Genomic DNA, 26,884 nt, shown 5'->3' with positions numbered 1-26,884 from the left:
AGTGTGTGTACCTGTATAATCTGTGGCTGCATGATGATTTCAGTGGGTGGTTCAGGGGCGCAGCAGGACTCTCTGTAGGCCACCATGTGGGAACAGAAGAAGGTCTGGAGCTGAACCAACCTCAGCGCCAAACTACTGTCTTCTGACTGGGACACCAGGCCCTCCACACACTGGGGCACCACTGGAACACACACACACACACACGTAGGCAAGCACGCAGGCACACACAGAGATAAACATCTCTGAACGTCAGTTAACAAAATGATTTACTGTGACACACACACACAGCTCTGTGTAGTGTACCTGGGCGCATGGCGATGTGCTGCAGGTTGAACAGGTGTTTGTAGTAGCGGGACAGGTGGACCCATGTGAGTTGGGAGCGTTTCCTGCTGCTCAGCCCAGGATCAAGCTCTGGAGACGGGCTGGAGACAGTCCTCATCATCACGTCTATCCCTCCTGGTAGAGTCACACAACACACAGACAGACATTACAAATATGGTAACCAGCACTGTTACGATTTCCATAAAGGCACCCAACAAGGCATGATATCTCCTTTCCTCATAAAGAGGAGAGAACATTACAGAACTACTAACGATGTAGATCACAATCTAACACGAACACGACTTTTATAATGGCTGTTATTGTAAGACTAGATGTAGCCCTGGCTAAAGGACATAATGGTAGTAGTGGTGGTAGTGTAGTGGGGGATGTTTGTTTACCACAGGGGTTGAGCAGGTCGTTGGAGGCAAAGTCAGGCAGGACCTTGAGGGAGATGAGAGGCAGGTGTCCTCCTTTAGCTCCGGTACTACCACACAGCTGGCTACATGTGGACATGGCTTCAGACGCCTGAGGAACACACACAACATTATGTATGTGTGTGTGTGTGTGTGTGTGTGTGTGTGTATGTGTGTGTGTGTGTGTGTGTTTGTGTGTGTTCAGTCTATTTACCTTAGTAGCAGCTCTAACAGAGACCCAGTAGAGCAATAAGTAGGCCTCCCCTGGAGTCAGGCCTCTGTTCAGAGTAGTCCTGACACGCTTCCAACCTGGAGGCTGAAAAGAGACAAACACACACACGCCATGATGCAGGCATACACATACATACTCCTCTCAATAGAAAAATACTGCCCTGCGGAAGCACAACAGGTACCTTCAGTATGGCCTTTTTAGGTGGTGAAGGTGGGACGGGGTTCTGCTGGTCCTGAGGTGCTGGGCTGCTCTGCTCCCACTGGTGCAGGTACACTAAGGCCATCTCCAGATAACACTTACGGATCAGCCTGACACACACAACACACATGCTTCAGTCAAACAAGCACACTGGTGTTTGAGGAGTTCCGTATACTACTCTCAAAGATGACCATACACACTACTGTAGGTGACTTACTGTAGATTGTGACTCTGGGACAGAGAGATATTGATGCTCTCCAGTAGTGTCACTGCAACTGTCTGAGGCTGGAAGTCACTGAGAGACATCAGACAGCGCTCCACCATCCCTGGACACACACACACCAAAGATCATCCAACTAAGGTCACTCTGACATTCAATGAGCAGATTGATACACATATGCACACATACATATCTCATCTCGTGATTGAATAAGGTTGGAAATAAATGTCTTACCCTTGCAGTAGAGGATATCAGCCTCCAGCTGTCTGTCTCTGGTAGCACAGGCCTGGGAAAGGAGCAGGGCTGACTGCAGCACCTCCTGAGCACACACCCAGGGGGTAGAGGAGCTTGTGGGGCTAGACACGCTGGAGGCAGGGGCGCTGGTCATGGCCTGTACAGCCAAGCAGTGACCTGTAAGAACAGATAGAGAGACTGATTAAGTGATTGTTCATAAGATAGGTCCACATACAGGTAGGTCTGGCATCTTCAAGGACCTATGTGTATTACAGTTACTGGGTTGAAACGTTTGAGAACTGTGGTACAGTATGAATCATACCCAGGCGCATTGTGGCCTTGGCCAGTAGTGGGAGATGTGGGAGGTAGATGTTAGAGAGACCAGGGGCTGGAGGGAGGATTACTCTGCCACTCTCTCCCAATGACACACTCTCCCCCAACACACACAGCTGAGAAGAGACAATACACACACATTAAGAAAAATCTGTGTTCCGACTGTAATACAGGCAGTCAGGTAAGTTAATCGAGGGACAATGCAAAGAAATAATGAACAAGAGAGTGGTGGAGAGGAGAGACAAGGATTTATTTGTAATTTTTCTGAGTTAACCATACTTCGAATCGAGCCTGTTGTGGTTCAGAAAAAAAGTTCAGAAAATAAGACCGTGGTTGGAGTCATGAGGGGAGAAAGAGAAGTTGGAGGGACTATGTCTGACAGACCTGTTGCTGTAGTAGTTTCTGTGTGAGGAGGTGTAGGGCCTGGCTGCCTGTCCCTCTCAGATCACTGAGCAGTAGAGTGGCCTGGGCCAACGTTACACTGGAGCCAGGAGGCAGACAGGAGTGACCCGACAGAAGACTCACTGCCTCCTGTAGTACACAACACATTCATAAGTCTACTTGTATGTGTAGATTAGTGTATACACTAGTAAAGAATGTGTGTATAAATATGATGTACTGTAAGTGACTGAGTGGTCGGTATGGAATTATAGAAAGATTTTTACACAGACTAGACAATATTATACAGACTACAGATTTGATCAATCGTAATGTAGTGTTGCACGTTTGACCGAAGTTTCTGATACTACAACATGAAAAACGGTTCGGTACTAGCATTTTTTGTTAATTTCGGTACTTCAATCAAATGTGTCTCATGTAGTATACTGACTGAGAGAATCACATCTGTCTAGTAATTTGTCCGAATTTTCTCAAGCCTACTACAAAATTCGCAGTAGTAGGCTAGGTTTCTTATAGTAGGCTAGCTAGCTACCTGCTCTTGGGCATGCAATGGTGAGTCAGCTGACATAGCGCAAGCCACTTTTGAAACGCAAGGAGTGGGGGAGAAAACAGAGTTATAGGGCCTCTGCCAACAAAACGAGTAACGAACAGCAAAATCCGACAACCCCATAGTAGAATAGTTTAACTATTTACCTAGTCAGCTTGTTGTTGTGCGTTCCATGTGAGAAATAAATATTCCTCTCGAGGCGCAATCAAGTTGCGAGTGCAACAGGGAGAGAGCCATACATTCTGATAAGAAAATGTTGTGCATTGACTTTGTGATTATTAAAAGGCTTATGGCACTTATGAGCGGTTAATAGCAACCATAGTCTAAGCTTTAATTTATAAAGTCTATCTTAGCCAGAGATGTAAAGTTAAATCCTGTATAATTCTATGAGTAGCCTATAGTGTAAATGATCTTTACCAATAGACGTACAAAATTATGAACGTGTAGTCAATCAAATAATTACTCTATAAACGAGGAATACACACAGGCTTTCTAACAAGATTCTCAAAGTATGAGCGAATTCAGTGCCCTTCTAACCAAATTCTAGAGGGAACTCACCCCCAACCTGAATTAGCATGACTTTGAACCCTGCTGCAGGAAAACAGAAGGCAGGACAACACACCCAAATTCTAATCTAATTAATTCAATTTAAATGATGACCCCCCAGTACCACCACCTCGTCTCACTGAAGAACGATGAAGGCAAAACTGAGGAGTACAATTACAGTACCATGGTCTAAGAGAGAGTCGACATGCATGAGTAGTGCCGAGGGCAGGTGGGTCACGAGAGGAATGACAGACATAAACATTTGTATGTGATCATGTATTAGTGTAACAGAGTTAAAAATGTTCCGTAAACTCAATGTCGCGGATGGAGCCATCCAATCGGTACCTTTAGGGTAGCTCAAACTGTTGGTATGTTGTCAAGGAGGATGGTCACGTGTGTTTGCGAGCAGAGGATCACTGGTTTAAGCCCATTGTGGGAGATGGACAGTGGAGGAAGATACACTGTTTTTGCATTAGCACTACATACCTGATTCAAATCATCTTGATAAGTTGATCATTTGAATGGGCTGTGTAGTGCTAGGTCCCCAAGAACAGGATTAAGAAACACTGTTCTGTATAGACTAATCACATTCCCCCCACCTCACCTCTACCTGGCTACCGTACGTAGACATGATCCAACTATGTGAACACATTAACTATACTTCATTGAATGTTTGTTAGGTGTACCTGTTAGCTTTCTTTGCCGACCACAATCATGTAGTTTAGATATGAGAGCATTGCTTGGTTTTTTAAACGTTTCAGTGTTGCTACAGTTTGCAAACAAAGTAATTGTGACACGATTTATGTTTTCCAGGTGATTCTCTAGAGGACTCTAGTCCTCAGAATGTAATTAGTTTAGTTAGCTGGGGCTGGGGAAAAGGTGTGAGACCAATCAGGCCCCTGAGTGCTGGAGTACCACGATGAAGATGACCAGATCGAGATGGAATCAACAGCTTGATCTGATACAGGGCTCTCCTGGAGTTACCGAATGGTAGGTTTTCTCCAACCCTAAACTAGCGCACCTGATTCTAATAACTATCTGGTTAATACACTACAAAAGGGTAACACTCCATGAGATCTTAACCTCCATCTAGCCCCCCCACCCTTTTATATTGTAACCCCTCTTCCTCTACTATAGCAGTCATTGGTGACTGGACTGAGAGGGATGTAAACAGAGACGGCTTGCAGCTACCACATTCAACAATGTGTGATTCATTCACCATTACATCATCATTTAAAATAAAGTGAAGAATCTTTGTTTCATGTTCTTGTTTGTGCTAAGGAGGTCCAGTAGGTTAATGTGAATAGTACTGATGATTGTATTACAATCATGTTTGGAAGGTTGACTTGAGTGAAATATATATATATTTTTTATGTTTCGATATTGTAATACTTTCTGTAACTGGTCTCATCACCTGTTGCTTGCATTTCAAAAGTTGTTTATGAAGCCTTTTGGGGCCCTTAGCGAGATTTGGTTTGGGGGGCCCCCGACCTACATTTTACATTTGAGTAATTTAGCAGATGGTATTATCCAAAGCGACATACAGGAGCAATTAGGGTTAAGTGCCTTACTCAAGGGCACATCAAATGTTTTGGGTCGGGACCCCTAAGCGACCGCTTATGTCACTTATGCCTAGAACCGGGGCCCTGATTACACAATTGCCAGAAAGTCAGGATAAATCAGGCTAAGATACTGCAACATAAGTTAACAGCCATCTATGTATGATTTTGTGATGAGACTCCAAATAATATTGGACATATGGCCAAAGAGTAGCTAATACCGACAATCAAGGTAAGAATAGATATAGCTATAACGTTCTACTTACGTTTGATGAAACTGTCACGGCATTATGCTATTATATGTCATTTAAGAGCATCGTTTTGATTAGCTAACGTAGCTAACTAGCTAGCTACGTACAGTTGAGAGGTAGGTTAGATTAAACAAAATGAACGTTTTTAGCCGATCTGAGCTCATGCCTGTTAGATAGTTCATCTGCCTTGAATTTAACTGTGACTATGGCTGAGATAATTGAACAAAATAATTATGTTGAGGGTCAATGTTGTCCAGGTACAACGAGTTAGCTAGATAGTTAGCATACTTGTGCCATAAGTGGGCTGCTCGGAAGAGAAATGAACCCGGGAGCCTGGCTAGCAAGCAAGCTAGCTGGCTAGCAAGCAACTGACGTTTCAACGTCAACTAATGAAACCGATACAATTTCAATAATGTATGCTATCTGGCTTGAATTCAATTTTGATGGCTTAGATGTAGCTGAGAACAAAAATATATTGAGTGTCAATGACATCGGGATATAACGTTGTGTAGCTAGGTAATGTTGTTAGGAGAGGAGAGTGGCTAGGTTTCAGCTTTGCGTAACAGCTCGGTACATAGAACATATAGATTTTCAATGAGGGCATGCTGCATTTCTCACTTTGAATTAGACTGTATGATCTGTAATCCTAATGCTGTCTATCTTTTTCTGTTTCACCTTCAAAAAAATAAATAATATTAGCCTGTTAGCCCCCATGTAATTTTGTTAATTTAGTTAGCTTACCTTCATTCTTTCCTGTAAAATAAAAAATGTTTTTTAATTACATCAACAACACCTTCCTCTTATATTCGAACGGAAGGCACTTCTGATATGTAATCTTTCTTGGTCATTTGAGTGTCACTGTTGACAATATAGTGGATTTTCTTAAATGTCTTCGAAAATACATACGGGAGAATGGAAAATCTCAATACATCTTTCCAGCAAGAAAACTAGCGAGCGGATCGCGGCGCCATCTGCTGACCATTTAGGGAACCGGTGTGCCAAATTTCATTCCGTAATATGAGTATTGACTGAGAAATGACTAGGGGAAAAACTCACTTTAACTCACTCAAAGCCTAATGCATACTTCAGCCTATTTATTTTGCCATTATGCTGCATCAGTTAGGCTACAGACGACAATGCTTAATGCTAATAACACACCTGCTTGATAATATGAACCATGTTTAGGCAATGGTAAAGAGTCCGTCTAAAATATTTTTACCAATATGTTATTAGGGAAATTTCTGTGGAAATGAGAACTTACCTTCTCACAGTATTTCTACAAAAAAGTTATCCTCGCTTTCTTTTTTTGCTGTGGATTCGAGTATCATTTTGGAAAAATACTAAACCTGGTATTGGTATCAAAGTCAAAATTCTGGTATCGTGACAGCACTATTGTAATGTGAGAGTGTGTATACAGTGAGGGAAAAAAGTATTTGATCCCCTGCTGATTTTGTACATTTGCCCACTGACAAAGAAATGATCAGTCTATAATTTTAATGGTAGGTTTATTTGAACAGTGAGAGACAGAATAACAACAACAAAAAAATCCAGAAAAACGCATGTCAAAAATGTTATCAATTGATTTGCATTTTAATGAGGGAAATAAGTATTTGACCCCTCTGCAAAACATGACTTAGTACTTGGTGGCAAAACCCTTGTTGGCAATCACAGAGGTCAAACGTTTCTTGTTGTTGGCCACCAGGTTTGCACACATCTCAGGAGGGATTTTGTCCCAGTCCCCTTTGCAGATCTTCTCCAAGTCATTAAGGTTTCGAGGCTGACGTTTGGCAACTCGAACCTTCAGCGCCCTCCACAGATTTTCTATGGGATTAAGGTCTGGAGACTGCCTAGGCCACTCCAGGACCTTAATGTGCTACTTCTTGAGCCACTCCTTTGTTGCCTTGGCCGTGTGTTTTGGGTCATTGTCATGCTGGAATACCCATCCACGACCCATTTTCAATGCCCTGGCTGAGGGAAGGAGGTTCTCACCCAAGATTTGACTGTACATGGCCCCGTCCATCGTTCCTTTGATGCGGTGAAGTTGTCCTGTCCCCTTAGCAGAAAAACACCCCCAAAGCATAATGTTTCCACCTCCATGTTTGACGGTGGGGATGGTGTTCTTGGGGTCATAGGCAGCATTCCTCCTCCTCCAAACACGGCGAGTTGAGTTGATGCCAAAGAGCTCCATTTTGGTCTCATCTGATCACAACACTTTCACCCAGTTCTCCTCTGAATCATTCAGATGTTCATTGGCAAACTTCAGACGGGCATGTATATGTGCTTTCTTGAGCAGGGGGACCTTGCGGGCGCTGCAGGATTTCAGTCCTTCACGGCGTAGTGTGTTACCAATTGTTTTCTTGGTGACTATGGTCCCAGCTGCCTTGAGATCATTGACAAGATCCTCCCGCGTAGTTCTGGGCTGATTCCTCACCGTTCTCATGATCATTGCAACTCCACGAGGTGAGATCTTGCATGGAGCCCCAGGCCGAGGGAGATTGACAGTTATTTTGTGTTTCTTCCATTTGCGAATAATCGCACCAACTGTTGTCACCTTCTCACCAAGCTGCTTGGTGATGGTCTTGTAGCCCATTCCAGCCTTGTGTAGGTCTACAATCTTGTCCCTGACATCCTTGGAGAGCTCTTTGGTCTTGGCCATGGTGGAGAGTTTGGAATCTGATTGATTGATTGCTTCTGTGGACAGGTGTCTTTTATACAGGTAACAAGCTGAGATTAGGAGCACTCTCTTTAAGAGTGTGCTCCTAATCTCAGCTCGTTACCTGTATAAAAGACACCTGGGAGCCAGAAATCTTTCTGATTGAGAGGGGGTAAAATACTTATTTCCCTCATTAAAATGAAAATCAATTTATAACATTTTTTACATGCGTTTTTTCTGGATTTTTGTTGTTGTTATTCTGTCACTCACTGTTCAAATAAACCTACCATTAAAATTATAGACTGATCATTTATTTGTCAGTGGGCAAACGTACAAAATCAGCAGGGGATCAAATATTTTTTTCCCTCACTGTAGATATCAATAAGAATGTGTGACCTGTAGCAGTAAGGTGTGTGTGTGTGTGTGTGTGGTTGTTAGCTACCTGTAGCAGTGAGGTGCTGTTCTCGCGGGGCAGTCCTCTGTGTGTGTCCAGTCTAGCCCCTTGGAGGAGAAACAGGGCTCTGGTGTCTGGGTCTCCCCACACCTCAGCCTCCTGTAGACCCTCCTTCAACAGCTTTGTGGCCACCACACTGCTGTCCATACCTACGTACGCACATGCACACGCACACAGGATAGTGTAAGTCACACACATACCTAAATGTAACCTGTCCAGACTTTTGTAAGATACATAGAGTGCATTCGGAAAGTATTCAGACCTCTTGACTATTTCCACATTTTGTTACGTCACAGCCTTATTTTAAAATGCATTAAATTGTTTTTTTCCCCTCATCAACCTACACACAATACCCCATAATGACAAAGCAAAAACTGTTTTGTAGAACTTTTTTGCAAAATTATAAAAAATACAAAACTGAAATACCACATTTACATAAGTATTCAGACCCTTTACTCAGTGCTTTGTTGAAGCACCTTTGGCAGCGATTACAGCCTTGAGTCTTATTGGGTATGACACTACAAGCTTGGCATACCTGTATTTGGGGAGTTTCTCCCATTCTTCTCTGCAGATCCTCTCAAGCTCTGTCAGGTTGGATGGGGAGCGTCGCTGCACTACCATGCTTCACTGTAAGGATGGTGACAGGTTTCCTCCAAACGTGACACTGGGCATTCAAGCCAAAGAGTTCAATCTTGGTTTCATCAGACCAGAGAATCTTGTTTCTCATGGTCTGAGTCCTTTAGGTGCCTTTTGGCAAACTCCAAGTGGGCTGTCATGTGCCTTTTACTGAAGAGTGGCTTCCGTCTGGTCACTCTACCATAAAGGCCTGATTGGTGGAGTGCTGCAGAGATGGTTGTCCTTCTGGAAGGTTCTCCCATCTCCACAGATAAACTCGGGTTCTTGGTCATCTCCCTGACCAAGGCCCTTCTCCCCAATTGCTCAGTGTGGCCGGGCGGCCAGCTCTAGGAAGAGTCTTGGTGGTTCCAAACTTCTTCCGTTTAAGAATGATGGAGGCCACTGTGTTCTTGGGGACTTTTAATGCTACAGAAATGTTTTGGTACCCTTCCCCAGATTTCTGCCTCGACACAATCCTGTCTTGGAGCTCTACGGACAATTCCTTTGACGTCATGGCTTGGTTTTTGCTCTGACATGCACTATCAACTGTGGGACCTTATATAGACAGGTGTGTGCCTTTCCAAATCATGTCCAATCAATTGAATTTACCACAGATGGACTCCAATCAAGTTGTAGAAACATCTCAAGGATGATCAATGGAAACAAGATGCACCTGAGCTCAATTTCGAGTCTCATAGCAAATGGTCTGAATACTTATGTAAATATTATTATTATTTATTTTTTGTAAATTTACAAAAAAATCTTAAAACCTGTTTTCGCTTTGTTATTATGGGGTATTGTGTGTAGATTAATGAGGGGGGGGAAATGATGTAATCCATTTTAGAATAAGGCTGTAATGTACCAAAATGTGGAAAAAGTCTAGGGGTCTGAATACATTCCGAATGCACTGTATTTCGGGGAAAATGTACCATACACATACAGAGCAACAATATTATAAAATAAAGAGGTGGAGTGTAAGTCGATATGAGGTGCAGGGCTTGACATTAACTTTTTTAGCCATTTGTCCTTCGGACAAGTAGGACTGATTTTTTACTTGCCTGAGCCAAGTCACTTGGGCACCATGGGCCAAAAAGGTGTTGTATGATGCAAGGAACCACTTCACAAAATAACATTCATTATTATCACTGGTATTGACAATGGAAGGCTGCTGGTCTCTGATGCCATTTATTATATCTCCTGCCATTGTGGCCTTGAGAAAGACACTTAACTCCCCACAAAGTAAAATACTGCACTAATTGGCTACTGTATCAAACACGTGTGGTCGTCAACCCTCCATCTGGAGAGCTACTGGGTGTGCAGGCTTTTGACCCAACCCTGCTCAAACACACCAGTCAGCTTATCAAGGTGCTGTTGAGCAGCTGATTTTTTACAATGTGGTGTGTTTGAGCAGGGCTGGAGAAAAAGCCTGCACACCCAGTAGCTCTCCTGGAGGATGGTTGGCCACCCTGCAACATTACATTTACAACCAAATACTTTTGTTTTTATAAAATAATTCCCTCATTCAATGAACCAGGGATTAAATGGCCACAGTGGACGAGGTACCTAACTAAGATATTTATCTATTTGTAAGGCTAAAATATTCAGTGTTCAGGGGAGATCTTGACAGAATAGGAGTTAAGCAACTTGTCAATTAGGCTATTCTAATAATATTATTTTAACTTTGTCAGAATTACATGGCCAGTATTGAATAAAGGAGAATCCTAGCCAATTTTGAGCGCTTGAGAGACGGTTGAATAACCGGAGTATTCAGCATTGGCTTGATCAACTGCGTGTTGGCCATTTGCGGTTATACACGAGCACCCGTATCAACTGCGTGTTGGCCAATTGCGGTTATACACGAGTGCCGGTGGAAAGTAATTTTAGGACATCAGACATGACAGTGACATTAATCCATGCTACTCACTAAATAGTTAACCAGCCAAACTACACAATATGTTTTGAATTGGCTAGTCTATATCATTATTTTACATGCTGAGCAATGTCTCTCGCTCTCTCTCTCCTCTGGCAACACCCACTGGCACACACGCAGGTGATGTACACCATGACTTTTCCAGGATTTTCATTGCTGACCAAAAATGTGCTATAACTGGACAAATAACTCACTAACTAGCAATTGAATATCAACATGTGCACACGCAGCTAAGCTGGCTTTGATCTCAAAAACGCATCTCACGACTGCATGATTGAAAGACAGCTTGTGCCTGTCAATGCATGCCTACAATAATTAACACATCTCATTCGGAAGACTCTTTGATCCAATTCTGATCGGTGTATCATAATTGGTTGATATTGTGATTTTTGCGTGATTCTTTTTACTTTTTATTCGGACAAAATAAATCTATAATCTGCTTGTGCAACTATATATTTTTTTACTTGCCCCGGGCAAGCGGACAGGTGTTACTATCGAGCCCTGAGGTGCAACACACACACAAACACAAGTACCTGGGTAGATGGCAGTGCCAGGGATGTGTGCGACCAGACTGCGTACCACAGCCAGTCTACAGCGGAGCCACAGAGACCGTTCCATCCTCTCTCTGGCCTCTACTGCCTGGGGACAGTCACCTGGCTGTGGGCTGGGGGCATGGTGCTCTGCCTCCCTCATACCCCCCTGGGGAGGGGATACACACACACACACACACACTCACAACAACAGATACAGTGGCATGCGAAAGTATTCACCCCCCTTGGCATTTTTCCTATTTTGTTGCCTTACAACCTGGAATTAAAATTGATTTTTGGGGATTTGTATAATTTGATTTACACAACATGCCTACCACTTTGAAGATGCAACATATATTTTATTGTGAAACAAACAAGAAATAAGACCAAAAAAAACAGAAAACTTGAGCGTGGATAACTATTCACCCCCCCCCAAAGTCAATACTTTGTAGAGCCACCTTTTGCAGCAATTAGAGCTGCAAGTCTCTTGGGGTATGTCTCTATAAGCTTGGAACATCTAGCCACTGGGATTTTTGCCCATTCTTCAAGGCAAAACTGCTCCAGCTCCTTCAAGTTGGATGGGTTCCGCTGGTGTAAAGCAATCTTTAAGTCATACCACAGATTCTCAATTGGATTGAGGTCTGGGCTTTGACTAGGCCATTCCAAGACATTTAAATGTTTCCCCTTAAATCACTCAAGTGTTGCTTTAGCTGTATGCTTAGGGTCATTGTCCTGCTGGAAGGTGAACCTCTGTCCCAGTCTCAAATCTCTGGAAGACTGAAACAGGTTTCCCTCAATAATTTCCCTGTATTTAGCGCCATCTATCATTCCTTCAATTCTGACCAGTTTCCTAGTCCCTGCCGATGTTCTCGGGGTGATGAGAGGTTTTGGGTTTGCGCCAGACATAGCGTTTTCCTTGATGGCCATAAAGCTCAATTTTAGTCTCATCTGACCAGAGTACCTTCTTCCATATGTTTGGGGAGTCTCCCACATGCCTTTTGGCGAACACCAAACGTGTTTGCTTATTTTGTTCTTGAAGCAATGGCTTTTTTCTGACCACTCTTCCGTAAAGCTCAGCTCTGTGGAGTGTACGGCTTAAAGTGGTCCTATGGACAGATACTCCAATCTCCGCTGTGGAGCTTTGCAGCTCCTTCAGGGTAATCTTTGGTCTCTTTGTTGCCTCTCTGATTAATCCCCTCCTTGCCTGGTCCGTGAGTTTTGGCGGGTTTGTTGTGGTGCCATATTCTTTCCATTTTTAAATAATGGATTTAATGGTGCTCCGTGGGATGTTCAAAGTTTCTGATATTCTTTTATAACCCAAATCTGATCTGTACTTCTCCACAACTTTGTCCCTGACCTGTTTGAAAAGCTCCTTGGTCTTCATGGTGCCGCTTGCTTGGTGGTGCCCCTTGCTTAGTGGTGTTGCAGACTTTGGGGCCTTTCAGAATAGGTGTATATATACTGAGATCATGTGACAGATCATGTGACACTTAGATTGCACACAGGTGGACTTTATTTAACAAATTATGTGACTTCTGAAGGTAATTGGTTGCACCGGATCTTATTTAGGGGCTTCATAGCAAAGGGGGTGAATACATATGCACCGCACCACTTTTCCGTTATTTATTTTTTAGAATTTTCTGAAACAAGTTATTTTTTTCATTTCACATCACCAATTTGGACTATTTTGTGTATGTCCATTACATGAATTCCAAATAAAAATCAATTTAAATTACAGGTTGTAATGCAACAAAATAGGAAAAACGCCAAGGGGTATGAATACTTTTGCAAGGCACTGTACACACACAGCTACCTCTAGGTCTTGGCTGGGTCTAAGTGGCAGGGGGAATATAAGGAACCGAATTTCCCAAATGGAACCAAATGGTTTCTTTTGAGTCATGACATAAAACAAAAGAAAATCACTTCATTTTTGTGGGTCAAAAGACAATTCTGAAAGATCTAGCTGTGCAAAAAGCATTTTACGGTACAGTTAAGAGAGGTAATTACGAGGTGATTGTAGGTACCTGTTCACTCTTAGGTCTGGACTGTCTTCTGAGGGAAGAGGAGAGGGGTCTGTGGACAGGGGAGGGGCTTCCCCTCAGAGTGATGGGAGAGTTCTGGAGCAGACTCATAGCAGACACTGCCATGTCAGCACTGCAAAGAATAAACAGACATCATTTTGATAGATGGTTGGATGGATGGATGGGTGGATAGAGGAATGGATAGATGAATACAAACACATTTACACACAGGACATAGCCCTGTACCTCACCTGTAAGCGGTTTTGCCCTGCTGCAGGTAGAGGTTAGACAGTAGCAGGTAGGTGTCTATAGCCAGCTCCAGTTCCTCAGGGTCAGAGTTGGGCTGAGAGGAGAGACAGAGCTGCAGCTGGGGGCTCAGGTGACGACACACCTCTCTCAGCAGTAACGCCTACAGGGGAGTGGAGAGGTTAGGGTTGGAGGTAGACGCAGTGTCTCCACACAGACAGAAAATACAAGTATGGAAAACTCTTGCAAGTTATATTTGAGCATTTTAACAGATGCTCTTCTCCACATTGACTTCAGGCTGAATCAATCAGATAATGCAATTCTTAAAGAGTAAAACGTTAAAAAATTACTTTAAAAAACATGACTGGTGCAGGTTTGGTGGGTGTCACCTAATGTAGAGTGCAAAAGGTATTCACACTCAAACTATGAAAAGGAAAAATCCAAGAAGGCCGAGATGCAAATATATACTTAATTTAATCCATCCTCGGAAGAATACAAAAAGGTGAAAGTGCTAAAACAAATGTCACCTAATGACTTTCTATTTCACCTAATGTACACTCTACACAGAGACACACAACCAGAGACACACAAACCTTGACTTTGCTGAGGGTGAGCTTGTCTTTCTGGGGGTCGAGGTGCAGTCCTTTGGGCTCCCTGGTCTTCCTGGTTGGGGAGCCACCGTGTGACTTGTCACTGTCACTATCCCTCTCTCCGGAGGGAGAGTTAGGGATACCTGGGGTACTGGATGTCCTCCTCACAACACTGCAACGCACCGCCCCATCTGAGATATCTGGAGAATATCAACAAACAATATTAAACAGTCCTACTGTGCATCCCCATGCCATTACTGTTCAGAAGTGTTAATCAAAAGACATCAGTGTTTTTCTAGATCCTCTTGGAAACAAGTCTTGAATCTCCTTTATGTCCCTGACTAGCAGTGGGATCATACAGCTGCAGGGATGTGAACGAGACAGACATAAACAAACATTAAGGGGGAAATGTCCACCAGTTAATTCTAATGGCAATATACTGATGAAAGAGATAAGTGGATCGATTTTTAGGGAATTTGGCCGTACGTCCAACCGGCCTCACAACCACAGACCACGTGTAACCACGTGTAAGGACCTCCTCATCAGGCATCTTCACCTGCGGAATCGTCTGAGACCAGCCACCCGGACAGCTGATGAAACTGTGGGTTTGCACAACCGAAGAATTTCTGCACAAACTGTCAGAAACCGTCTCAGATGGGTGCTCATTGTCCTCACCAGTCTTGTCCTGACTGCAGTTTGGCGTCATAACCAACTTAAGTGGGCAAATGCTCACCTTTGATGGCCACTGGCACACTGGAGAAGTGTGCTCTTCACGGATGAATCTCGATTTCAACTGTACCGTGCAGATGGCGTTGTGTGGGTGAGCGGTTTGCTGATCTCAACTTTGTGAACAGAGTGCCCCATGGTGGCGGTGAGGTTATGGTATGGGCAGGCATAAGATTCGGACAACGAACTCAATTGCATTTTATTGATGGCAATTTGAATGCACAAAGATACCGTGATGAGATCCTGAGGCCCATTGTCGTGCCATTCATCTGCCGCCCTCACCTCATGTTTCAGCATGATAATGCACAGCCCCGTGTCGCAAGGATCTGTACACAATTCCTGGAAGCTGAAAATGTCTCAGTTCTTCAATGGCCTGCATACTCGCCAGACATGTCACCCATTGAGCATGTTTGGGATGCTCTGGATCGACATGTATGACAGCATGTTCCAGGTCCCGCCAATATCCAGCAACTTCACACAGCCACTGAAGAGTAGTGGGACAACATTCCACAGGCCACAATCAACAGCCTGATCAACTCTATGCAAAGGAGATGTGTCGCACTGCATGAGGCAAATGGTGGTCACACCAGATACTAACTGGTTTTCTGATCCACGCCCCTACTTTATCTGTGACCAACAGATGCATATATGTATTCCCAGTCATGTGAAATCCATAGATTAGGGCCTAATGAATTTATTTCAATTGACTGATTTCCTTATATGAACTGTAACTCAGTAAAATCTTAGAAATTGTTGCATGTTGCAATTATATTTTTGTTCAGTGTAGATAGGCTATGTATAGTGTAATTCTTGTTTATTGATGTGTTGTTCATGCAGGGCTAATCTTCAAAAGAGACTGTGGTCTTAGCATACTCCCTGATTAAATAAAGGTTAAAAATAAAATCTGGAGGAAAAAACATCTGTTAGAGTGAGTGACTACCGTATTGTTACCTTGGGGTTCAGGCAGGGAGTGTATGGTGGAGCTGAGGGCCAGTATGAGCTGTACTCTGGCCAGGGTGAGATGCCTGCTCAGTCTGGAGCCATACAGAACACTGGCCTCTGTGCCCAGACGACGGTTCACTAAGTCCTCCAGGGCCTGAACATAGGATACAGATAGACAATCAAACATACACTACCATAAGATACACTGCAGACACACACACTACAGTCAGATAAACACACACACAACCATCAGATGCACACACTACCATCAGATACATACACTACCATCAGAGGTTAAATTGGTCCGGGTCCCGCCGGGGCCGAGACGCGGCACCTATGATCCAAATGAGAGCCAGGCGGAGCTGACATCTGGTACCTTTGATTATGCAAATTTTTAATGATCTAATGAAAGATTGTTGTCCACATTTAATTTTCCTCAGCCAACAATACGAGTAAGCATCAGCAACCCCATAGTAGAATAGTTGACCTATTCAATTGGTCAGCTCGTATTAATATCCCGCACAGGGAAAGAAACATGCACGCCCAGTCATTGTACAATATTCTTAATGCAGTCGCGGTGAAACACACCTTTGAAAGCAGTTTTGATGGCCACTGTTAAAAGAGGAGGGTCACAGGGCTTTCTAGTGTTAAATCTCAAATCCCAAAAATGTGTGAACTCCACCATTTTAGAACCAGAATTTTTAGCACTGGCATGGTTTATGTGCGTTAGCACTGGCCATTGGTGATGAATACATAGGGGAGACCGGGGCTAAATATACCACGGGTCAGGTGCATGATCCTTGGCTGAGCGCCAGTGGACTGTTTTTTGCAGATACAAAAATTTGCAGATACACATACTACACACTAGGGGTGTAATGGTTCACCAAACCCACGGTTCGGTACGTATTGCGGTTTTGGGGTCACGGTTTTGGGGTCACAGTTCGATTCGGTTTCGGTACAGCAGGAAAATGAAATACCAAAAATTACAGTAGTTATTTTTTGTTTATTTAAGAAAATACAAAGTGTTGGTATTCCTGAATCCAATATATGATCATAAGTCATACAATGCCTGATGAGAGGATAAAAATCAGGAATACCAACACTGTATTTTCTTACATGAAAACACACGATTACTCATCAACAACACAAAAATTAAGTGCAATATGCTTGTGAAATCAATTTGTAAACATGGCTCAGACATTGTATTGGCCTATGCTATAATATTTTCTTACAAAGAGAAAAAGATGTGGACTTGTGTGACTCTCATAAAGAGGGTATGTCTGTAGCACAGTGGTAATGTGATGGGCTGTCACTCAGTAGCTCTCTGTAGCCCTGGAGGTCCATCCATCTGTAGTAAGCGCAACACAGGGTGCATTGGCTAATTCATTGACAACTTCAGATTTAGCTTGCTTATGTAGGGCGAATACTACCTGTTTGCTGTAATGGGTGCGAGAAGTCGTAACGTCGCTCGAGCACATTCACAAGGTGCTGAAATCCCCTATTCTTCTTAGTTTGTTTTCACATATAGTCCTCTTTAAAAGAACCGATCTCAGTCATCTGTAACCCTTTCCTGCAGTGGAATGAACAAAGTGCCCTCTAGCGGCCTCATCGGTGGAATGTTATAATTTTTTAAAATAATTTCATAATTAATAAACGTAATTATTTTTTGCAGAAAATCCGGTGTTTACATGTTAAACGGTTTTGTTATATTTCAATCTTCTGTGATATACACTACATGGCCAGAAGTATGTGGATACCTGCTTGTCGAACATCTCATTCCAAAATCAAGGGCATTAATATGGAGTTGGTCCCCACTTTCCTGCTATAACAGCCTCCAGTCTTCTGGGAAGGCTTTCCACTAGATGTTGGAACATTGCTCCAGGGACTTGCTTCCATTCAGCCACAAGAGCATTAGTGAGGTTGGGGACTGATGTTGGGCGATTAGGCCTGGCTCAGAGTCGGCATTCCAATTCATCCCAAAGGTTTCAATGGGGTTGAGGTCAGGGCTCTGTGCAGGCCAGTCAAGTTCTTCCACACCGATCTTGACAAACCATTTCTGTATAGACCCTCGCTTTGTGTACGGGGGCATTGTCATGCTGAAACAGGAAAGGGCCTTTCCTAAACCGTTGCCACAAAGTTGGAAGCACAGAATCGTCTAGAATGTGACACATTTTTCAAAAAAAGTGAGGTGTCATCCGCCAGTTGGGATATCTTGATCTCTCTGGCCTGGAATGTAATCCCTTCAAATTGACTTTGATAAACTAATGAGCATAAGGTTTGAGAAATAAAAAAGGTGAGATCGGACAACCTTGTCGTATTTATTTGTAAATGTTAAACCTTGAGGATGTTCCATGACAGAGTTTGATACAGCTATTGCTACCATTATACAGAGTTCTAATAGCGTCAACAAAAAAATTACCAAACTTCAAATGCTTAAGACAATCAAAGATAAAATTGTGACTTATGGTATCAAATGCTTTCTGAAAATCCAAAAATAAGATGACAGGGGAGTCATCCAATAGATCACAATATTTAACCAAATCTAACACCAGCCTCAGATTATTAGATATATGGCACCCTTTCATAAACCCTGATTGACATTCATCAATCAGATCATTCAAGCACAACTTTTTCGCAAAGATTGAGGCTATAATTTTGTAGTCGTTATTTAGGAGTGTGATTGGATGCCAATTGTCAATAATTAAGAGATCCTTTTGTGGTTTAGGTATGAGTAATAACCCCTTGTTTCAGAGAGGCAGGTAGTTCTCCCTTCTTTATAGCCTCTTTAAAGGTTTCAAGTAAGAATTGTGCTATTTCTTCAGAGAAGGTTTTGTAAAATTCAGAGGTTAATCCATCACAACTTGTTATTTTTTAATTGAGCAACCCCATATTGGATGTCCATAACGGATAAATGTTCACAACAAGACCGATTGAATTCTTCACTAACAGAGTTAACATTCTCTATAGAATCAAGAAGATCCTTAGAGTCACTCAAACTGTTATCTAAGGAGTAAAGATTCTCATAAAACTTAGTGGTAAAGTCTGATACCAACTCTCTATCCTCTTAAATTTCCGAAGTATGTGGAGTTCCCCTCTCCTCTTTTCCAAATTAAAAAAGTATCTAATGTTCTTTTTGACTTTTATAAGCCATTGTTTTCTGGATCTTATGTATCTAGTTGATTTTGTAAATCATTCCATTTAGTTTTTTTTTTCATTAAGACCAAGATGCTCAATCTCTGTGATATCAGCAATTTTCTTAGAGAGGTCAGCTACCTCACATCTCCTTCTTAAAGCAAGCCGTTTCCCGTAAGTTATACAGGCTGAGCGGATTTTAAATTTCAGCAGTTCCCAATATTTCCCATATTCTGCATTAGAGGTAGCTAAATTCCAGTAAACAGAAATTAGATTCTTAATCACATTTTTTAAATCATCATGCAATAACAATGAGTTATTCAATTTCCAATAACCACCAGATTATTTCTTATCATCATTACTGCACATTCCTACAGTCAGCCATATGACTTTATGATCCGTCAGGACTGCAGGCAGTATTTTTACCTCTACAGTGTTGGGCTCAAGACTAGAGGTTATCACCCACAAGTCAATTCTTGATTGTAGTGAACAATCTCTATTACTCCATGTGTACTGTTTCTCTCCAGGGTTTTCAACTCTCCATATGTCAATTAGTCCAGGCTTTGGCAGAAATTCACCAATTTGTTCACACCAATGTTAGGCCTATGGGGCAATCTATCAGTCTCATTATAATAAACCATGTTAAAATCCCCACCAACTATAATCTGACTGGATGGAAATTTTCTCAGAAGACTTTTAAGAATTTCCTCAATTTCCTCTAGAAGTAAGTTATTTGGAGGACTAGAACAGTATCCATATACATTACACAACACAAATAATCTGTCCATGTGGTTGATGACCGTAAACAAAAATGTCCCTTTGAAATTGTGTGCTAAAATTGCAACCCCAGATGAATTATTAGTTCCGTGGGCCAAGAAAATGTCACTGTCCCACTGATAATTTTTTTTTATATAATCCTCTTTGCATGAATTTGTTTCTTGAACGAATACAAGATCTGCGTTGCAGTTCTTACAAAAAAAGAGAAGCTTTCCTTATCCCCCTGGCATTGATTGACATAAACTTCAAATCCATATATACAAAATAGAAAGGAAAATCCTATGCAATCTCAACTCTACCCTCTCTATAAAAGGTGCTTCATATATGTATTAACATAACTCTTAACTTGTAAACCATAACACCAGAATTCAAAACTAGAACTCTCAGTTTGTTGTGGGGAATGGGCTACCTTTTAAGCCTACCGGCGGAGCAAATCAACCCGGTCAAATGTATTTTCCATCGGCGAAAAAGGCTCTGATTTCCCTGTAGTTTGCACCCCTTCCTTGATTTCGGGCCTGTTGGACGAGAGGCCACAACTTTGCCTTTGCTGCCTTGTCTGCTGCAGTCAGGTCCTCACCGAATCTACATTTTCTCTCTTTCAGAAAGGCGCTTTCCTTTGCTTTCTTCCAAACTGCATCTCTCGCTGTGTGGAAAGTAAACTGGATGATGATCGAGCGGCTGCCGATGGCATCTTGCTTCTTCCCAATACGATGAGCGACATCCACAGCCATATCTATATATCCTTCGGGGAAGTCCGGAGCCACACGGTTACAGATGTCACTTACTATGCCCTTCACATTCTCACCCTGGTCCTCGGGGACACCGTAAAGCCGTAGCCCCCCACCTTCTCCGGTATCGCTATGCTGCCGACAAGCACTCTTGCATGTCGGCGATAGTCTTCTCCTGTGCAGTGCATTTATCAGAGTTTGCAGTGTTTGCACGTTTAAGCTCTTCTATACTCTCATATGCATGATTCAGAGATGTCTCAAGGTCAACGATTTTTTATGTGTTTTCGCTTATCATTTTCTCCAGACCATCGGCTCTTTCGTTTATCTTTGCAGTGACAGCATCGATTATGTTGACCTGGAGTTCACGCAAAGACAATTCTTTCTGTGTGTTTTTGGGTGCAGGACTATTGGCTGGAGTTTCTGAATCAACCGAATGTCCAGATTCCTCCATTTCTTCTCCTGAGGATTTTCTCACCGGTGTATGAGTGGTCAGCTAGCAACTGCCTTCTCCTCCCTTTGCTCTTTTTTTCTCCCATTTTGCCAAGTTTCAGATCAAATTAGCGGTCTACTAAGCGTTGTTCTCTGTTGTGTTTACTATAAACCAGGTTTTGTTACATTTAAGTAAATTTGAGATGGATAAAAGTTAAGGTTACTCGGAGCAAGATAAAATCCTGTCTGCACTCGCCGCCATCTTCGGAAACCTTCCATGCCAGCTTGTCTACAAATGTTTCCTACCAACTATATGGTTAGATTACCTGTTACAAAGTGCTCTGAGCACACTTCACTAAGCTTGGTAGGCTGAACATCTTTTCTGTTGATTCTAGCAAGCCACAAACAGTACGCTCGCTCAGTTCCTCAGTTTCTTTTCCCTCATGTTTTCGCACAGTTGGGATGCTATAAAAACGAATTCCTGCCTTTGAAACAAAACGACTGGAGCCTCTATCCAACACAGACATAGTTGAATCCCGTAAATCCAACAGACTACACTTTTTAACTATACTTTTTTGTAAGGTAAGTAAAAGTATTTCTGCTCTAAATAAATGTTATATTCAGATATTAAAATAAAGTTTAAACTCGACAACAACAACAGTGTAGAGTCCCGTGGCCCCAAAAACCCAAAGTCCCTGGATTGGCCCAAAATGTAACAAGCCTTATGATTGGCTAATCTAGCCAAGTCACCAAGGTCACATGCACAGTTCACATGCACAGGAGAGTAAAATAATGAAGTGGAAAGTACATAACAGAATTCAACCAACATTACTCAAATTATTGCCCTGTAGTATCTCTTTCAAATGGGGACATAAAATAAAAAAATAAGTGTTTGCGATACAAAAACAACATAGACTCAACATCAAACTGAATTAAACCATAGTGTTTCTAATACAGTTGAAGTCGGAATTTTACATACACTTAGGTTGGAGTCATTAAAACTCATTTTTCAACCACTCCACAAATTTCTTGTTAACAAACTATAGTTTTGGCAAGTCGGTTAGGACATCTACTTTGTGTATGACACAAGTCATTTTTCCAACAATTGTTTACAGACAGATTATTTCACTTATAATTCACTGTATCACAAATCCAGTGGGTCAGAAGTTTACATACGCTAAGTTGACTGTGCCTTTAAACAGCTTGGAAAATTCCAGAAAATGATGTCATGGCTTTAGAAGCTTCTGATAGGCTAATTGACATCATTTGAGTCAATTGGAGGTGTACCTGTGGATGTATTTCAAGGCCTATCTTCAAACTCAGTGCCTCTTTGCTTGACATCATGGGAAAATCAAAAGAAATCAGCCAAGACCTCAGAAAAAACATTGTAGACCTCCACAAGTCTGGTTCATCCTTGGGAGCAATTTCCAAATGCCTGAAGGTACAACATTCATCTGTACAAACAATAGTACGCAAGTATAAACACCATGGGACCACGCAGCCATCATACCGCTCAGGAAGGAGACGCGTTCTGTCTCCTAGAGATGAACGTACTTTGGTGCGAAAAGTGCAAATCAATCCCAGAACAACAGCAAAGGACCTTGTGAAGATGCTGGGGAAAACAGGTACAAAAGTATCTATATCCACAGTAAAACGAGTCCTACAGTGAGGGAAAAAAGTATTTGATCCCCTGCTGATTTTGTACGTTTGCCCACTGACAAAGAAATGATCAGTCTATAATTTCAATGGTAGGTTTATTTGAACAGTGAGAGACAGAATAACAACAAAAAAATCCAGAAAAACGCATGTCGAAAATGTTATAAATTGATTTGCATTTTAATGAGGGAAATAAGTATTTGACCCCTCTGCAAAACATGACTTAGTACTTGGTGGCAAAACCCTTGTTGGCAATCACAGAGGTCAGACATTTCTTGTAGTTGGCCACCAGGTTTGCACACATCTCAGGAGGGATTTTGTAAAAAAAAATATTTAAAAAAATGGATTTTGTTGCAGATCTTCTCTAAGTCATTAAGGTTTCGAGGCTGACGTTTGGCAACTCGAACCTTCAGCTCCCTCCACAGATTTTCTATGGGATTAAGGTCTGGAAACTGGCTAGGCCACTCCAGGACCTTAATGTGCTTCTTTATTGAGCCACTCCTTTGTTGCCTTGGCCGTGTGTTTTGGGTCATTGTCATGCTGGAATACCCATCCACGACCCATTTTCAATGCCCTGGCTGAGGGAAGGAGGTTCTCACCCAAGATTTGACGGTACATGGCCCCGTCCATCGTCCCTTTGATGCGGTGAAGTTGTCCTGTCCCCTTAGCAGAAAAACACCCCCAAAGCATAATGTTTCCACCTCCATGTTTGACGGTGGAGATGGTGTTCTTGGGGTCATAGGCAGCATTCCTTCTCCTCCAAACACGGCGAGTTGAGTTGATGCCAAAGAGCTTGATTTTGGTCTCATCTGACCACACTTTCACCCAGTTCTCCTCTGAATCATTCAGATGTTCATTGGCAAACTTCAGACGGGCCTGTATATGTGCTTTCTTGAGCAGGGGGACCTTGCGGGAACTGCAGGATTTCAGTCCTTCACGGCGTAGTGTGTTACCAATTGTTTTCTTGGTGACTATGGTCCCAGCTGCCTTGAGATCATTGACAAGATCTCCACGAGGTGAGATCTTGCATGGAGCCCCAGGCTGAGGGAGATTGACAGTTATTTTGTGTTTCTTCCATTTGCGAATAATCGCACCAACTGTTGTCACCTTCTCACCAAGCTGCTTGGCGATGGTCTTGTAGCCCATTCCAGCCTTGTGTAGGTCTACAATCTTGTCCCTGACATCTTTGGAGAGCTCTTTGGTCTTGGCCATGGTGGAGAGTTTGGAATCTGATTGATTGATTGCTTCTGTGGACAGGAGTCTTTTATACAGGTAACAAGCTGAGATTAGGAGCACTCCCTTTAAGAGTGTGCTCCTAATCTCAGCTCGTTACCTGTATAAAAGACACCTGGGAGCCATAAATCTTTCTGATTGAGAGGGGGTCAAATACTTATTTCCCTCATTAAAATGCAAATCAATTTATAACATTTTTGACATGCGTTTTTCTGGATTTTGTTTGTTGTTATTCTGTCTCTCACTGTTCAAATAAACTTGTCATTAAAATTATAGACTGATCATTTCTTTGTCAGTGGGCAAACGTACAAAATCAGCAGGGGATCAAATACTTTTTTTCCTCACTGTATAATGACATAACCTGAAAGGCTGCTCAGCAAGGAAGAAGCCACTGCTCCAAAACCGCCATAAAAAAGACAGTCTACGGTTTGCAACTGCACATATTTGGCCATTATGACCATCGTTATGTTTGGAGGAAAAAGGGGGTGCTTGCCAGCCGAAGAACACCATCCCAACCGTGAAGCACGGGGGTGGCAGCAAAATGCTGTGGGGGACCTTTGCTGCAGGAGGGACTGGTGCACTTCACAAAATAAATGGCATCATGAGGAAGGAAAATTATGTGGATATATTGAAGAAACATCTCAAAACATCAGTCAGGAAGTTAAAGCTTGGTCGCAAATGGGTCTTCTAAATGGACAATGACCCCAAGCATACTTCCAAAGTTGTGGCAAAATGGCTTAAGGACAACAAAGTCAAGGTATTGGAGTGGCCATCACAAAGCCCTGACCTCAATCCTATAGAACATTTGTGGGCAGAAGTGAAAAGGCATGTGAGTGCAAGGAGGCCTACAAACCTGACTCAGTTACACCAGCTCTATCAGGAGGAATGGGCCAAAATTCACCCAACTTATCGTGGGAAGCTTGTGGAAGGCTACCCGAAACGTTTGACCCAAGTTAAATAATTTAAAGGCAATGCTACCAAATACTAATTGAGTGTATGTAAACTTCTGACCCACTGGGAATGTGATGAAATAAATAAAAGCTGAAAGAAATCATTCTCTGTACTATTATTCTGACATTTCGCATTCTTAAAATAAAGTAGTGATCCTGACTGACCTAAGACAGGGAATTTTTACTAGGATTAAATGTCAGGAATTGTGAAAAACTGAGTTTAAATGTATTTGGCTAAGGTATATGTAAACTTCCGACTTCAGCGGGAAGGGTTCTACTAAGCTATATGGAATTGTTTTAAGAAGGTCATAGCAATGATCATTTAGCTATTTGATTTGGAATTTTAAGACCCCTTCAAGTATAAAAAAATATATATACAAAAATGCCTTACTGCTATTAGCCCATACAAACGCATTGAATAACAGATTCACTACATAGAACAACAGATAGTCCCCAAAAAAATCCAAAGTGAGTTTGTTCTATGAAACATAAGCTATTTTTTTAAACATGTATTTAACTCCTTATTTTGGGCACTAAACTGTCTCCATATACAGTGCATTCAGAAAGTATTCAGACCCCTACACACAATACCCCATAATGACGAAGCAAAAACAGTTTTTTAGACATTTTTGCAAATGTATTAAAAATAAAAAACTGAAATATCACATTTACATAAGTATTCAGACCCTTTTCTCAGTACTTTATTGAAGCACCTTTGGCAGTGATTACAGCCTTGAGTCTTCTTGGGTATGAAGTTACAAGCTTGGCACACCTGTATTTGGGGAGTTTCCCCCATTCTTCTCTGCAAATCCCCTCAAGCTCTGTCAGGTTGGATGGGGAGCATCGCTGCACAGCTATTTTCAGGTCTCTCCAGAGATGTTCGATCGGGTTCACGTCCGGACTCTGGCTGGGCCACTCAAGGACATTCAGAGACTTGACCCGAAGCCACTCCAGCGTTGTCTTGGCTGTGTGCTTAGGGTCGTTGTCCTCTTGGAAGATGAACCTTCACCCCAGTCTGAGGACCTGAGTGCTCTGGAGCAGGTTTTCTCAAGGATCGCTCTGTACTTTGTGCCATTCATCTTTTCCTCGACCCTGACTAGTCTCCCAGTCCCTGCTGCTGAAAAACATCCCCCACAGCCTGATGCTGCCACCACCATGCTTCACCGTAGGGATGGTGCCAGGTTTCCTCCAGACGTGAGGCTTGGCATTCAGGCCAAAGAATTCAATCTTGGTTTCATCAGACCAGAGAATCTTGTTTCTCATGGTCTGAGAGTCTTTAGGTGCCTTTTGGCAAACTGCAAGCGGGCTGTCATGTGCCTTTTACTGAGGAGTGGCTTCCGTTTGACCACTCTCCCATAAAGGCCTGATTGGTGGAGTGCTGCAGAGATGGTTGTCCTTCTGGAAGCTTCTCCCATCTCCACAGAGGAACTCTAGAGCTCTGTCAGAGTGACCATCGTGTTCTTGTTCACCTTCCTGACCAAGTACCTTCTCCCCCGATTGCTCAGTTTGGCCGGGCGGCCAGCTGTAGTAAGAGTCTTGGTGGTTCTAAAATTCTTCAATTTAAGAATGATGGAGGCCACTGTGTTCTTGGGGATCTTCAACGCTGCAGAAATGTTTTGGTACACTTCCCTAGATCAGGGCCTCGACACAATCCTGTCTCGGTGCTCTACGGACAATTCCTTCGACCTCATGGCTTGGTTTTTGCTCTGACATGCCCTGTCAACTGTGGGACCTTATTTAGACAGGTGTGTACCTTTCCAAATAATGTCCAATCATTTGAATTTACCTCAGGTGAACTCCAATCAAGTTGTAGAAACATCTCAGGGATTGATCAATGGAAACAGGATGCACCTGAGCTCAATTTCGAGTCTCATAGCAAAGGGTCTGAATACTTATGTGAATAAGGTATTTCTGTTTTTTATTTTTAATAAATTTGCAAACCTTTCTAAAAACCTGTTTTTGCTTTGTCATTATGGGGTATTGTGTGTAGTTTGATGAGGGGAAAAAACAATTTAATCA

The 26,884-nt window shown here is 42.5% G+C and overlaps 1 protein-coding gene across 1 annotated transcript in view; it reads right to left on the bottom strand.

Annotated features, from left to right (window-relative positions):
• The window catches only part of cfap54 (cilia and flagella associated 54), a gene marked incomplete at its 5' end in the record, with an annotated part of 138,402 nt that overhangs the window by 8,521 nt on the left and 102,997 nt on the right, over window positions 1–26,884 (bottom strand). Inside the window, 15 exons of the mRNA XM_084178040.1 lie at window positions 12–181; window positions 304–456; window positions 720–846; window positions 949–1,050; window positions 1,148–1,274; window positions 1,382–1,490; window positions 1,619–1,795; window positions 1,941–2,067; window positions 2,336–2,482; window positions 8,349–8,509; window positions 11,439–11,604; window positions 13,460–13,589; window positions 13,708–13,865; window positions 14,296–14,492; window positions 15,970–16,114. Coding sequence (XP_084034166.1) covers window positions 12–181; window positions 304–456; window positions 720–846; window positions 949–1,050; window positions 1,148–1,274; window positions 1,382–1,490; window positions 1,619–1,795; window positions 1,941–2,067; window positions 2,336–2,482; window positions 8,349–8,509; window positions 11,439–11,604; window positions 13,460–13,589; window positions 13,708–13,865; window positions 14,296–14,492; window positions 15,970–16,114 — 2,196 coding nt within the window. The remainder of the gene's footprint in view (window positions 1–11; window positions 182–303; window positions 457–719; window positions 847–948; window positions 1,051–1,147; window positions 1,275–1,381; window positions 1,491–1,618; window positions 1,796–1,940; window positions 2,068–2,335; window positions 2,483–8,348; window positions 8,510–11,438; window positions 11,605–13,459; window positions 13,590–13,707; window positions 13,866–14,295; window positions 14,493–15,969; window positions 16,115–26,884) is intronic.

Source organism: Coregonus lavaretus (genome assembly GCF_964263955.1).
Source record: "Coregonus lavaretus genome assembly, chromosome: 15".
In the NCBI taxonomy this organism is placed as follows: Eukaryota; Metazoa; Chordata; class Actinopteri; order Salmoniformes; family Salmonidae; genus Coregonus; species Coregonus lavaretus.
The sequence above is the reverse complement of the archived record's forward strand: the minus strand, read 5'-3'. Positions and strand labels throughout refer to the sequence as shown.